This window comes from Natrix helvetica (genome assembly GCF_964273705.1).
Source record: "Natrix helvetica genome assembly, chromosome: 6".
NCBI classification, from domain to species: Eukaryota; Metazoa; Chordata; class Lepidosauria; order Squamata; family Natricidae; genus Natrix; species Natrix helvetica.
This window is the reverse complement of record NC_138553.1, coordinates 38,325,677-38,341,784: the sequence shown is the minus strand read 5'-3', so window position 1 is coordinate 38,341,784 and position 16,108 is coordinate 38,325,677. Positions and strand designations below refer to the sequence as shown.

At 36.1% G+C, this 16,108-nt stretch overlaps 1 protein-coding gene across 1 annotated transcript in view; it reads right to left on the bottom strand.

Annotated features, from left to right (window-relative positions):
• The window catches only part of DCN (decorin), a 34,945-nt gene extending 24,270 nt beyond the window's left edge, over positions 1–10,675 (bottom strand). The window contains exons 1-2 of the mRNA XM_081956955.1: positions 10,485–10,675; positions 6,659–6,890 (exon numbers count right to left, since the gene is read on the bottom strand). Of these exons, the coding sequence (XP_081813081.1) occupies positions 6,659–6,854 (196 nt within the window). The 5' untranslated portion in view covers positions 6,855–6,890; positions 10,485–10,675. The remainder of the gene's footprint in view (positions 1–6,658; positions 6,891–10,484) is intronic.
• Positions 10,676–16,108: the final 5,433 nt, after the last annotated feature.

The window sequence follows — 16,108 nt, the reverse complement described above, 5'->3', positions numbered from 1 at the left end:
CTCTCGGCGGCTTTTGATACCATCGACCATGGTATCCTGTTGCGCCGACTGGAGGGGTTGGGGGTCGGGGGCACCGTTTTACGGTGGTTCGGCTCCTACCTCTCCGACCGGACGCAACGTGTGTTGACAGGGGAGCAGAGGTCGACTCTGAGCCCCCTTACCTGTGGAGTGCCACAGGGGTCGGTCCTCTCGCCGCTCCTGTTCAACACATACATGAAGCCGCTGGGTGAGATTATCCGTGGTTTCGGGGTGGGATACCACCTGTACGCTGATGATACTCAGCTGTACATTTCCACCCCGAACCACCCCAACGAGGCTGTCGAAGTGATGTCCCGGTGTGTGGAAGCCATACGGGTCTGGATGGATGGCAACCGACTCAAGCTCAACCCCTCCAAGATGGAGTGGCTGTGGGTCCCGGCCCCCCGGTTCAACCAGTTAACTCCATCTCTGGCCATCGGGGGCGTGCAACTTGCCCCGGTGGAGCGGGCGCGCAATTTGGGCGTCCTCCTTGATGCCCGGCTGTCCATGGATGACCATGTGGCGGCCGTGGCAAGGGGGGCGTTCCACCAGGTTCGCCTGGTGCGCCAATTGCGCCCCCATTGGACCGGGATGCCTTGCGCACAGTCACTCATGCGCTGGTGACGTCTCGCCTGGACTACTGTAACGCTCTCTACATGGGGCTTCCCTTGAAATGCACTCGTAGACTACAGTTGGTCCAGAACGCGGCCGCGCGGGTAATTATGGGGAGTACAAGGTACTCCCATGTGACACCTTTCCTGCGCGAGCTGCACTGGCTCCCTGTGGTCTACCGGGTGCGTTTCAAGGTCTTGATAACGATCTTTAAAGCGCTCCATGGCTCAGGACCTAGCTACTTGCGGGATCGTATCCTGCCCCATACATCCCTGCGACCAATTTGCTCGCACAGAGAGGGACTCCTCCAGGTGCCGTCCACCAGACAATGTCGGGGGGCGGCGTCTAGGAGTAGAGCCTTCTCTGTTGCGGGCCCAGCCCTGTGGAATGACCTTCCCCCGGATATTAGGACTACCTCTGACCTCCGCTCCTTCCGGATTAAGCTCAAGACCCACCTATTTCAAGTAGCTGGCCTGGCTCAATCATAGTTCGTTCACACTGCTCCTGACGGGTTTTTTAATTCTGCGACTTTGGGAATTTTATTAGGGGATTTTAAATTGTGTTTTAACTGTTCTTACTCATCTTCCTTCCTCCTCTATGTATATGTATTCGTTTAGTTGTTTGTGTATTTTTCGTATTGTTCCTATGTGTTTTGTTGTACGCCGCCCCGAGTCCTTCGGGAGAGGGTGCGGCTTAGAAATAAATTTTATTATTATTAGTATTATATCAATTACATCATCAATGTAGCAATTTCTTTTGCAGTATTCCATCGTTTTCTTTTTCCAGGATTCAAAATGCACAAAACATTTATGTACAGCTAACTTGTGATCAATCATGTAATCAAGCTGAAACCTGCAATGATCTACCACATTATCTTTCAGTGGGTGCTTTATTCTGGATGCCTTATATGATGTGGTATATTTTATCAAGGTATAAATTGCACTGATGAGGGAGGGCAGTGCTTAGGATGTGCTAATCCTTAATGGCATTTTTTTTTATTCTGGTGGTGCCAATCATTATTGCATCTGAAATCTCCTGTATTTTTTATGTCTATCACTGAGAAATAAGTAATCTTTCCACTATAGGTAGACAAAACTACTGTAAAAGGGAACTATTGGAGCATTTACAGGACAAGGAGAATAGAAGCAATTTTCAGAGTAGGGATAGGAAAGCAAACAGCAAATAGTAAGAGGCCATTTTGCCAACTGGCAACAAAGTTTTGAACCTCTGTGCTCACTAGATGCAGAACCATATATTACTGGTATAGGCTACCTCTCTTCAAAGGATTTGGAGATAAATGAATTTAAAATGTAACGATTGCTGCTGTGTTAAGAAAGTATGATGCTGTATACTTAAAGTGTCTACTGTGGTTTATTATTTTGCTTAATTATATGAAATATATCATTTTGTCAAAAATTATCAAAATTAAATAAAATTAAATCAAAACTATAATACTCCCAGATTCTTGTCTCTAAACTTACTTGCCTGTTTTATCCAATACTTTTCAGAGAAAGTAATTCACTCTTGGTTTCCTGTTGTTTAAACCATTCCTAGCCTCTATTTCAAAGTCTAAATTCTATCAATTGTGAGGCTGTAAAAATCAGCTGTGGAGTTTGTCTAATGAGCATTTGATTTTTAAGGATTAAGATAAGGAAACTTGCCACCTATCATCTCTTATCTGTCAAATTTCTTACAAACCCAGGTTGAATACATTTGTATAATTTATCCTTTTTGGATTTTTATCATCTTATATTACATGAAATAGATCCAATCTTAAGAAACCATGTGGCACTGATTGATTTTCTGGTAACATTTCTCCATTTATTATTCACACATGACTCAGGCTTAGCCTGATTACCAATATATGTCCATTGTTTTTTCTATCTTTTGTAGAATAAATTCTAATTGCCAATCAAGTTTAATTATATATATATATATATATATATATATATATATATATATATATATATATATATATATATATATATATATATATATATATATATATATATATATATATATATATATATAATCAATTGTATATAACCATATCTCAAAATAGATCTATACTAGTCTCCCTTTATTTATTTATCAGTACAAATATAACACAAATATAAAAAGGCAACATTAAAAATAAAAATATGGTTTTCTGCCTGCATGGTCTTCTGTGATAAGCCGAAGGACAGAAAGAGGGAGTAGTGACCTTCCTCCCATATTTAGTCATACCAGGGGTTGTAACACAAATACATACCTATTTCCCTGGCTCAACTGATAAGGAACAAAGCCCGTGGCTTAGTGGCTAAAACTCCTGCCTAAGATATATACAGCCCGGGTTCTAATCCCAGTAAGGGTATGGCTAGCTGATGAGAGCTAATTAGCTCGAAATAGATCTATACTAGTCTCCCTTTATTTATTTATCAGTACAAATATAACATATATATGGAATTTCTATCTAATATAGTCATATTTCTAAGAGGAAACGTCTGGAAAATGAAGGAACTGGTAACATAGAAGTTGGAAGAATAATCATGAATATTAAATAACTCCAGAACTGAAGAATTATTTGAAAAATTAATTAAAACCACAATAACAGAAACTTAGAAGATCAAGAAATTAATATAGTGTAAAGGATTCCCAACATGGTCAGTAGGCAGTAAAGGATACATTAGAGAAAGGTACTTGTTTGCAAATGGTAACAAAAACAGATACTTGCAAAAAAAATACAAAACTAGAAGAAAATAGCAATGGACACAAAACAGGATATTAAGAAGATATTAAAATTAAAAACCTTAAGTTTAAATAGTTTTAAACATTTAAATACATCAGCTGGAGAAAATCAGATAGAGAGATGAAAGAAGTAAGTTTTCCAGAGAGGTTTTAAATATGAATATTTAGCTCCCCCCCCCCCCAAATACTGAAAACAAACAGAGCACTAGATTCACTCCAGATGGTATCCATCTGATAGTTCTCAAAGAATTCAGCTATGAAATTGTTTATCTTCTAATAAATACATGTACCACGTTGCTAAGAGGGCCTACACTAGAGAAGATTGGGAAGCCAACATGATGGAAAACAGAGAATAAAAATAAAGTATACATTCTTGTCAAAGGAACCATACAAATGCTTAGATTCCTTAAGAATCTGTATTGGGAAGAATGCCTTTTAATAAACCAAAATGAGTGGTGAACTGCAAAATGGCTATTCTTCTGGGGTCACCTAAGTTCAAATTACAAATTAACTCTTACAAGTACTGATTAAGTCAAATTCTTGAAAATAAGTCACTCAGAACTTAAGAATAGAAAGGTAAAGGTAAATATTTCCCCTGTCCAGTTGTGTCTGACTCTAGAGCAGGTGTTCATTTCTGTTTCTTAGTAGAGGGAGCCAGCATTGTCTGAACATACTTCCATGGTCATGGGACCAGCTATACATTGAGGTGCACAGAAAACTGTTACCTTTCCACCAAAGTGATAGCTATTTGTCTACTTGAATTTGCATGATTTTGAACTGCTAGGTGGTCAGGAGCTGAGGCAAGTAACAGGAATTCACCCTATTGCACAGTGCTCAGGTCTCAAACCCAGGCTGTCAGTTTTCCAGCTGACAAACTCAGCATCTTTAAACTGCTAAACCATTGCGCCCCTAGAATCAGTGAATCAACATGCCTTTGACTGTTTGAATGGAATTATAGTTGTGGATTCAATAAAGCATGATATTGTGGATGCAACAAAGAACTGGGAAATGTATGTGTATCGCTCTCCCTCTCCCCCTCTGTCTGTGTGTGTGTGTGTGTGTGTGTGTGTGATTAAGACCAGTTATGAAATTCAATCTCCACCCAAATTGTTGTACAGTTAAATCAGTACCATCACTGACTACCAAATTTGGTCCTATGTGCAATTAAAGAATATTTCTATGCAATTAAGCTTGTAAAGAAGTGCTATTTTGATGTTTGGCGATAATATCGTTTTCTACTCTTGTCCATTGGAAACGGTGAAATCTGCAGAGCAGCAATTAGCCTTGTTACAGCATAGCAATATTAATTCACTTGCAGTCTGGGAAGCTTCTACTGCTGATTGCAAAGCAATCGTTTGCTGATATGGGAAGAAGGGAAGGCAGATTTCCTATTTTTTTTAGCCCAGTAATTTGGAATAAAGCAATATTTACTTAGATATATGAGCAATGCAAATCATTTGTTAGAGTTATAAAATATGTTGATGAATTAGAATATAATCAGAATCTTTGACCCAACATTTGAACAGACAATCTGTGGCAATCATATCCTTTGGAACTTACTTGTGGCAACACAACTACCTAGCAGGCAACATAACAATTTCCTCTTTTACAGCAAGGACAGTATTTATCTTTGGAATTCTATAAATATATGTAAATGAAACACTGCATTGAAATAAAACTATACTCAAAGTCCCATAGCATCATTTGTAGTTATTTCAACCATTTCATTTTAAAAACATTAAAAAAAAACATTTTAAGGAAAAGTCAACCACGAATACAAGATAGATACACCCTTTAGAAGTTCATAAAAGCATCAAAAGGATTTTAAACTTAAATATGTTTAATCTTTTTGATAAGCAAAAGTAGTATCTTAATTGCCTCTACTCAAGTATTTTCAAAACTGAAGAAAATATAATTCAGGAAATAATTCAGTGCAGATTAATATGGATAACAATTAATATACACCCACTTTTTCAAACATTTATAAAATAATCCTTTAAAAGGTTTTGGATGAATTGTCTGATTCAGGTATTGTCAAAAATATTGAATATGCTTATACTGTCAGTAAATCCCAAAAATATATCCAGAAATGCATAATGTGCTCAAAAAATTCAGTATATGCTACTGTTTAAACTTTTATATAATTCTTATGGCTCCAATAGGAAATTTAAGAAAACTTAAAATTCCTTTTAAGAATTTAAGATATAGGGCCAAGAGTCTTTGGCTAATGCTCATATTTCACTTTTCTATGTACTGTTTATCACTTAGGAACAATGTAGCTCATAATGTGAACACAAATACTAAACCAACATTTTGTGACGTAGGAAAAAAAAACTTTTAAGAGTTTTCAGTTTATGGCTTACTTTGTCATCACTCACTGGCATTATATATGAAATATAGCAGGGTTTCAGATTTATGGCATCAACATGTGAAATGCAATTTGTTTTAGAAATGAATGACCAGGCCATGATGGCACTTCTTTTCAAGCAAGTGAATGATATAAATTTCAATTTTTTGGATTTCTAAATGGTTAAGAATGACCAATTAATACAAATATTTCTTAGCTTTCTGACAATTACATGATTTCTGCATATCTATATTTCTACTAAATAGTTAAGGCCTCTGGAAAATGACCTGTTATACAACTTAAGGGAAGAAATAATAAAACATAATTAATGTGCATTACATATTAGAAACAGTTTGTAACTGGAAGAAAGAACTGAAAATGATGAGAAGAACTGAAGACAGAAAACAACTCGGGAGATAAAAAGCTATTTCCATTATACTTGCAACTTACTATAGTTGAAGGAATTTAGGAAAACTTCAAAGCATAATGGTATTATAGCCTTTATATTCAATATTTTTCATTCGTGTTCTGATTATTTATTATTGATACATTGTACTGAATTGTTTTTCTTCTACCTCATCCAGTCTTAAAAACACATGTCCAAGGTGGGTAGAAAGAGGACAAAATAGATTATTAATGCTAAATGAATAAATTACAGTTAAACCGATGAATTATATGAAGTTCCCATGATCATTTCTCTTTATTTAATTATATCCCTTTTGTCCTTCATATGATTAGGAAGACAATACAGGATAAAGAGAATGGAAAGGAACTGGAAACCCAGGCCTTACTTTTCTTCATGTTGATACGATTATTCAACATAACATCACACATTTCAATTTATTTAGAGGAAGTTCAACACATTGAACACTATGTTATTGCCACAGACTAATTCAAATTCATTTAAATCAATCAAAAGAAACATTTTATGAGGTAACATTTCATTCAACTTACCTAAATCGGAGCACTGAACCACCCGGAGGTGGCATTGACAACGAAATGGGCATACTGGCATTGGAGGATATCCTGCAGGTTCAGGCGTTCCAGATCCTGCTTCATCTTCAAGCATAAAATCAAACAAGCCTCTTTGATAAAATGGTTTGGCCAAACAAAGTGGCAGGAATAGAAGAAAAAAGATAGCCAGTTTCATGATTTAGTTCATCTATTCAGCAGAGCAGGAATGAATCTAGAAGTCAAAGCAAAGGTATACAAGATGGAAACATAATTTGGGCATCTTTTGCACATTTATCATTTAACAAGCTTCTGGTGTCACAGTATTCTGGTGCCATTTTCCAGATGTCTGGTCAAACGTATCCAAAGTATCCAGGGCTTTTGTCAAACTGACAACAGATCAATGTGTTGTTACAACCCAAACTGTACCTATTTCATACATGTGTGTGATACCATAATGCATATACGAAGGGGGCAGGGCTTGTATTACAGCAGCATGATGTAGTTTGTGTCATTTGACACCTTCTGACCCCATGCAAACACAGTTATGACATTGCTGGTCCTTCTGTTCTTGCATAATATTGTTATTCTATCTTATATTATATAGTTTTCAGGTAGAGTTTGGTTTTTAAAAAAATGTTTTAGAAGTCCTTTATTAAATTATTTAAAAACATTTTTAGCATTGTGGGTTTTTGTTTCATTTTAAATGAATAGAATGAAAATAAAATGTGGGCATGTTTGTCTCTCTTTCCACATGTCAATTCAATGAGGGATTGTATTTTCACAATTTATACAAGAAACAGAGAACCATTGTAACCCAGAGTTACAAAAAAGCAACATAGAGACAATTGTATATATCACTGATTTAGCTTACATTTTATTAATAACAGATGCCTTTCCTGGAACAATAATGATGGTTAAAAGTCATACAAACTTTCCATCTCTAATTTTTAGTCAACATAGAAACTGAACTGAAATCTTTTCCCCCTACTTTTTATATTTGGATGATTTTTCTGAAGTTCTGAAACTTATGAGTGGGGTTTGAGTAGTTGATTGATTTTGACAATCAACAAAGTTATCATGTAGTTACACCCTGTGAAAAGTAGTTTTAATTGCTTAAAATGAACTTTATGCATCAAAGGGAGAAAAAACCTTCAGTTGTCATAACAGTGCAAATGAACTTAAATTACTAATTAGGCAACTGATATTTAATTGAAGATTCAGGTCTTCCAGGGTGAATGATGCAAGGAGAAATGGGAGGAGCTGAAAGGATTTCTATAAACAGAAATTTATAGAAAGCTCCTTTTGTATACTTAATTTGTATACAAGAGCAAAAGCAAACAAAAGCCAAATCACAAAAAAATATTGATATTATTGCTAGAGTATTTAAAATTTGAAGCCACATTTCATTGTTCCATGAACAAATGAAATCTACACAAATGCTCACTGTTCTTAATACATTTTTAGAATAAAAATAGTATATGAATAAATAGCATATTTACTCAGACAAATATGTTGTCTTTTGTTGTTTCTTTGGATCTAATTTAGATGGCATAAAATTCGCCCCCTTATCGATCCTAATTAGAGTCAATAAGTATTTATCAGCATAGGTTTCATGAGGCAAATGGTTGACAATTATTTCCCACATGAACATTGACATTTGTGAAAAGGAAAAATGTTCTTTACTTGTTTGCTCTTTATATATATATTTGTGACATGAGACCTTGCTATTTGCCAAAATGATATGAAAACTGTATCTTATACCAGAAAACCATCATGCCATTTTATTGAAATAGTAATTTACTAGGTGATCTATTTAATTGCAGGGAAATTATAGTGGAAGTAACAAAATTATAAAATTATATTTTCAGATAAATCCTTGTACAAAGTAGGGAATGAAATTCAGTCAGGTTTTCCAGAGGTGGATATTATTCAAGACTTAGGATAAAGAAGAGTCATTTTTGATTCTCTCTGCAGCCATCCATAAAAGGCTGCAGAGAATGCAGCATAGACAGGAGAAAAGGAGGAAAAAACTTCTGTTGTATAAGTGGATTCTCCTTTGTGAAACATTGGATTATCCTCATGATTTCTTCACATATGCATGCACTATCTTTTGTTCCCAGAATCATCTTATGGGGGAAAAGCAGGAGAGGAAAATGCCCCAAAGTCACCTCTTAAATTGCATTATGGGATATAAACTAGCACCCAGATCTTACCCCAAAGCTAACCCAAAGCTATGTAGATAGTTTATACTAGAGAGTCCAGAAATTCTAGGCAATTGCCTTATTTTGCATTAACTGATTCATTAGTGTATAGTGAATAAATGTATTTTTCTATTTCAAAAGAATATCAAGGTAACACATGTTCTAGGGCATTAAAATTAAAATACATACCAAAATTGCTATTTTGGCCATCAAATTAGTCAAGGCATATAAACTAATTCATATGATGATGATTTTTAATACTCTAATAGTAATGAAATATCATGACACTATAAAAACAAAGGGATGCTTTGGATTAGATAGTGTATACTTTAAAGGATTTTCAATTAAAGATTAACTAATTTAGATTATTGGTTTGGAAGTGTAAATAATACATTATTATTACATTTCATAAGCCAATGCTTATGAATTATTTAAAGCTGTCTTTAAAAGCATTTTAATAATCTATAATTAAACAAGGTCATTCTACCCTTAATAATGGGCCTTATCCTGCTGTATTCTTTAGTAACTGTAGGATCTTTCATCAAGTTATCCATGATGTACAATGGGAGTGAGTCCAATGAGCCTAATGGATTATTCTTCTGCATAAATTTGAATAGGAAATTCAGAATAAACATGCATGGTTAAGAAACATACAAAACCTCTGAATTCCTCAAGCAACAAAAACTACAAACTAGTTATGGGAAACATATTTTAGAACAATACATTACATTACACTGAGCACAGAGGTGGTGGTGCATACTGCATTTTGTTGTGGTATTTCTGTCCAGGATTTTAGATTTCTTCCTGCAAGATGAATCAGCTGTAGCCACAATCCTTGAAATAAATATTTAACTTAACTGACTGGTGGTAGACAATAGTTTACCTTGCTTTTAGACAAGAGGAAACTACAGTTCTGTTTTGTCTCAGAATTATCCTTTAATAATCATTCTTTGATAAAGCTATAAATGGATTTCAGGTACCCAAAACTTACTAGGTATTGCTAACTGGTGAGTTAAATATGGTATTCTGCAGGATGCAGTCAGAGTCTTAGAGAAACATATAAATATCAATTTTCAGACAGGGCGAGTATCTGCTTTTAGAGTTCTTTGCTCTTACCACTGTACAGCTCCGTTTGTTTGTCTTTAGTACTTTTCATCTGAGAATTTCCCTGTCTAAAATATCTAACCACTACATACATACGAAATATACAACTTTAGAATGTTTAGAAGGACCTTTGATCCTATGAGGAATGAATTTCCTCTTTAATTTAAAATAATCATTGGGAAGAAAAACATTCCAGTTTTTCAAGTGCAAACATGAAATCTCACAGTTCTTTCGTCTTACAATATCACCTTCTCCAAACTCCACAATGCAAGAAAATCCATAGCTGCAAAATGCCTTAAAAAGCATTCTAAAAATAACAACCCAAACAAATCTCCCTAAAATGTTCAATACGTTTAGGAAATATCAAATGTTCTCAATAACGTTCTCAAATATTACAGACACAACATTTCCCTCCCCACAACATTCCCCTCCACAACTAAGAACTTTTCTTACACTCTCAGAAAGATTTTGCTTCTTAAAAGTGAAAATGCATTCAGAACAATTATTAATGAAAGCCATACCTTTTCATCCAGGGATTTGCAACAGGCACTCTTGGAGCTGAGATGCAATTAACCGAAAAGAGCCAGGCAGAAGATCCTGCAGGTGTGGAAAGGAGGAGGGGTAGTTGAGTGAGGCGAGACTGTCACTTGGTAAGAACCCCTCCTGCTTCTTCTATTCCATAGCACAGTTAAAAAGCAAAGTTTTCCTCAATGAAAAGATTCCAAGCAGCTGACACCCACAGTACATCATATGGTAATGATATGTCTCCTGTATTGTAGCCAGAAACTTTATCAGCCCCCATTTTCTCCCTTTTCCTTTATTTCTTTTTCATGTGTTCAACTTCCTAAATACTTTTACAGATTAGCCAGAATAATGGGTGTCATTTTTTTCCCCTTTAGCATGCCTAACTATCAACTTAATTTGAGGATTTTCTAGCTTTGGAGCATTTTTCCTCCCAGCTTTGAATTATATATCAGAGGAACAAACTTATTCAGAAAGGTTTTTTAAAAAAATGATACTGAAAGAAGTGGAAGACAAGTTAAATTTGAAACGATATAGAATTACGCTGGAGAGTAAATGCTAAATAATAGATTTCCTTGCAAGTATCTTTATATCTATAATTGCAATAAAGTAATCCAATAGGTGTTTATAAACTATTTGAGACTGCAATCTTATATCCCTTACTTAAGGTGAAGTCTACAAATGTGTCATATTGACAATTTTAAATAACATAATAAGTGCACAATAGATATTTGAATGAACCAAATTCTAAAATAGGCCCAGCAATATAAAATCACACTTTCATTTCTTTATTTTAATTTGAAATGATATATAGCAAAGCTCAGCTTTTGATGCATATATTGTAATATGACTCTCTGAACTGCAGAACCTGTACTTTGCATGTCCCAGTGAGGACAACTATAATAATTGGCCTTTAAAGTTACCCATAATTCCTGTTTTAAGGGAAAAAATAGTCCAGTGTTGTGTTGGAAGAAATGTCCTTCTGGGTTCGGCTCCAAGTGGGGAAAAAGACACTGGAGACATGGAGGCTGCTTGGAAAGATGGTTTTAATGGTGGACAGGACCGCATGGCTTGAGTCCTGAACAGAAAAGGTGATCACATGGTTCAATGTTGGTGGAGAAGAAGAGAAGGGAAGAGAAGGGAAGGGCCTTGCAGGGCTTTTTATAATCTGTTCTGCCCCACCTATCTGTTTCCTGTTCCTGTGTAAGAAATGTATTCTGATTGGTTGTCAGACTCACATGGGCCCATGCAGGGGCAACCCTCTAGGCTGTTTTGAATCCAGGTTTGATTGAGTTCAGATGCCATGTGGTCAGTTGAGTAAAGGCTTATATTATCCTGCCTTATCCCATCACTCTGGAGTTGAAGAGGAGAACTCTTTATTATGTAAAGTGGACTAGCTTGGTCTTAATGGTCCATTGACAAAGTGGGGATGGGCTGGAAGCTGTAGGAAGTTACTTTGTGTTTAAAATGTGTTTCTCCCTTTTTTCACATCCAGGAAAATATAATATTCTGCCTTTTCAATATTTCCTAGGATATTTCATTTTTCTGGGAGAGGGCTGGGTGATAACTTCCTACAGTTGTTTGGAATATAGGAACAGGACTGAGAGCTAACTATCAAATAAGTATATGGGACTTATTTGGATTTTTATCTTCCTTGTATAAAATGAGTGGATTTGTGGCTCTGTTTAGACTTGCACCCTTCTCCATCTCCTCAGGCTGCATCCAGGTGTGAATGCTATCAGCTTAAGAGAGAAAGAGGGGGAGAAGGGGGATATGCATTATTAGACCTGGAGGTTTGGAAGTAATAGCTAGTTCATTTATCTGAATATGGTTAAAAGGAAACCAGAAACTCAAAAGTAATTAGGTTAAGAGGTTCCTTCAAATTTTACTTACAATGATTCTGTCAGAGAAAGCTGTTTTTTTATATATTTTAATGTGGCTTTGTTTTCATCCCTTTATTATTATTATTTATTATTATTTATTCACATTTCTAAACCGCCCCCTCTCCCAAAAAGGGACTCGGGGCAGTGTACAGTCCACAATAAATCACAGATAAAATACAAATATAAATAGAACTATAAATATATGTATGTATGTGGAGGAGGTTAAAATTAAGAGTACTGTACAGAAGAATAAATATGAGGCTAAAAGCCCTAAAAACAATTAAAACTAAAACATTACCCTTAAAATAACCAGATGAGAATATACTACCAGGAGTTCATAGATGTAACATTTATAATCATGCCAGGCCAGCTAGTCGGAACAGGTGAGTCTTCAATTTTTGTCGGAAGGAGCGGAAGTCCGAGGTGGTTCTAATGTCGGGGGGGAGGTCATTCCAGAGGGTTGGGCCCATCACAGAGAAAGCTCTACTCCTTGGCGCCGCCCGCTGGCATTGCCTAGTAGACGGCACTTGGAGAAGGCCCTCCCTGTGAGAGCGGATTGGCCGCAGGGATGTATGTGGGAGGATGCGATCCCGCAAGTCACCTTCCAAAACATTTTAAGTCAGTCCTACAATTGTTCCCTGGAAATACTAACATGCAGGCATCAGTCAGTGTTTCTTCCAACCATATAACAGAATAGTAAAATAACATAGTTGGAAAATACCTTGGAGATCTTCTAATCCAACCGCCAGCTCAAGCAGGAAACCTTATTCCATTTCAGAAAAAAATGGTTGTTCAATCTCTTCTTGAAAACCTCTAGTGTTGGAGTACTCACAGTTTCTGGAAGCAAATCGTTCCACTGACCAATTGTTCTAAGTATGAGAAAATTTCTCCTTAGGTTGGTTTTCTCTTTAATTAATTTCCATCTATCGCTTCTTGTCTTACCTTCGAGTGTTTTGAAGAATACTGAGTGACAGTCCCTTAGATATGGGAACATTGCTATCAAGTCCCCTCTATTCCTTCTTTTCATTAAACTTGACATACTCAATTCCAATAAGGTCAAATATAATCCATCAGGGCTTTAAAATGGCTTCTAAAATAACAAAAATCCATATCTCCACCATGTAGAAAAGGGGAGAATTCTGTACATGCTATAACTATGATTGTACATGCAATATGTCATCTTTGGGGTGGGGTCACTGGGGTGGCATTAAATAGCACATAAACATAGGGATTGGGAAGGAGGGTGAGACAAGAAATCAATGAAGGGAGGGGAGAAGGAAATTAACTGAGGCAAGTTTTCATGGGAATTGTCAAAATGTCTAGCATATGATTGGGTTTATTGACAAGACTGCCTACGAATCTATTAGAAGACTCCAAATACGGAGAAAGCCTATTTCAACTATTCTCCAACACATCTGAGGGTAGGACAAGAAGCAATGGGTGGAAACTAATCAAGGAGGGAAGCAACTTAGAACTGAGGAGAAATTTCCTGACAGAACAATTAATCAGTGGAACAACGTGTATCCAGAAGTTGTGAATGCTCCAATACTGAAAGTTTTTAAGAAGATATTGGATAACCATTTGTCTGTAGTGGTGTAGGGTTTCCTGCCTAAGTAGGGGGTTGGACTAGAATACCTCCAAGGTCCCTTCCAAGTCTGTTATTCTATTCTATTCTAATCTCAAGTCCCTGAAACACCACTATCACAAATGTCAAAAAGGAAATGATACTGTTTGAGATGTGTCATCTATACGTTTCAAATATCCATGGATAATGAAACAGAAACAGCACAATGATGCTGATAACAGACACAAATGTATGTGTCAAGGTGCCCTTAATGTTTCAGGAACATATGAATATAATATTTATTCTCCTTCTACTGATTTTGAGGTATTACAGGAGCTATAAGGAATTTGGCTTATGTGGAGATAAAGATATATCCATGACATGACCTTGGAAAAGGAAGATGCCACGTCCAGTTATCTGATCTGCTTAGTATTAAAGGCGGGGTTAAGAGTGTGTCCACCTATGTGTGCTGGGACCACAATCATTTGTGATAAGCCCATCATCACTGTAGATGCCACTAATTAATGCACTGGAACCTTCCTCCATGGATAGGTGTTGAAGTCTCCCAAATGAAGAAAACTGGAAACTTCAACAGCATACTCAAAGTATCTTCCAGGGTTTTGTGATGTTTCTCTACTCAGCAGATACAATTAAGTACAGCTTTCTAAGTCTGTCATGATTATGGCTGCAGCTCACTTCCAGCCTTGGGGTTATAATGGCCAAAGGACCTAAAACCTTTGTGGGCAAATTTCCAACAGGGCTCCCTTATTGCTCTGTTGCCAGTTTTCAGATATACAGACCAGGTTGGCATATTTATCCATCACTTTTTTATATAGATGTGGTACTATTCTATATACAGCTTCATTTACCAGCAAAGCTGGACACCAAGATATCCCAAAATTCAACTACCCAGGGCCAAGACTGCATAAAAATGAAATAATAAATAACATTGTGCCACATTTATTTTAAGGCTAATTTTCTCCCACCTATCATTCACTAATTTATTATGTAAAGGATTCTAAATAAAGGAAGTAAAATATTTTCCTCCAGTTGTCTTTTCAAAACCATTACGCTTTGCAATTAATCAGTAATATCACAGTAAACTATGTACAAAATGTTTCCACTAAATATACTGGAGACAGCAGATTGGCTTTATATTGACTAAAATATTTCTTGGACCTCAAAGAAAGGTTCAGTCTGTCTGGAAACATTTTATTCTTTCTTCTGTGAAATCATATCTGAAGAATTCTTACTCAAAAATGAAAACACACTGTGGACTTGTGTTTATAATTAAAATAGAAAGGATAGTTAAATGGAACCTACTTACAATTCAGGTCTATGTTTTAGTTCTGTAATGTCTTATACTTCATCAAGGAAAAATACAGACAGAATACAGTTCTACAATAAAGCTTTGCACAGCATTGGCTAGTATAACTCCAGGGCATAATCTTTTACCTTATATTTGACCTTATATTTTACAAGATACTTTTATGTATTTTGCCTTTACAAATGGCAAATGGGGGGGGATCTAACTTCTGTTTTACTCAGTCCTACTAATGAACAAAAAAATTTTCCCATGTCATAATAAAGGCCTGACATATGAAAAGAAGTGAAAAGAGTAAAATTATCTGGGTTTTAGATTAATAATATTGAACCCTGACAAGTTGAAATTATTTTTTGATCATCACAATTCTATACCACACGAAATGTTACCATGTTTTCCCCAAAATAGGATGAGGTCTTATTTTCTTTTGACCCACGAAATAAACACTTGGCCTTATTTTTCTGGAGGTCTTATTACTTTTGAGGCGCAGGAGGCGGTGAGTGTGGTCACCTCATGGCTGCTATTGTGTTGCAATATTTTTGGGGAGGGCTTATTTTAGTGCATGTGCTCAAAAGCCCAATTGGGCTTATTATCTGGAGAAGTCTTATTTTCAGGGAAGCAGGATATATATGAACATATATATCCTGCTTCCCTGAAAATAAGACTTCCTTGAACATTGGGCACTATCTAATAAAATGAAATTCAATGGTGAAAAGAGTAAGGTTCTACATTTAGGCAACAAAAACGGAATGCACAGGTACAGTATAGGTGATACCTTACTCAGTAGTAGTAACTGTGAAAGGGATCTTGGAGTCCTAGTGGACAACCATTTAAATATGAGCCAGCAGTGTG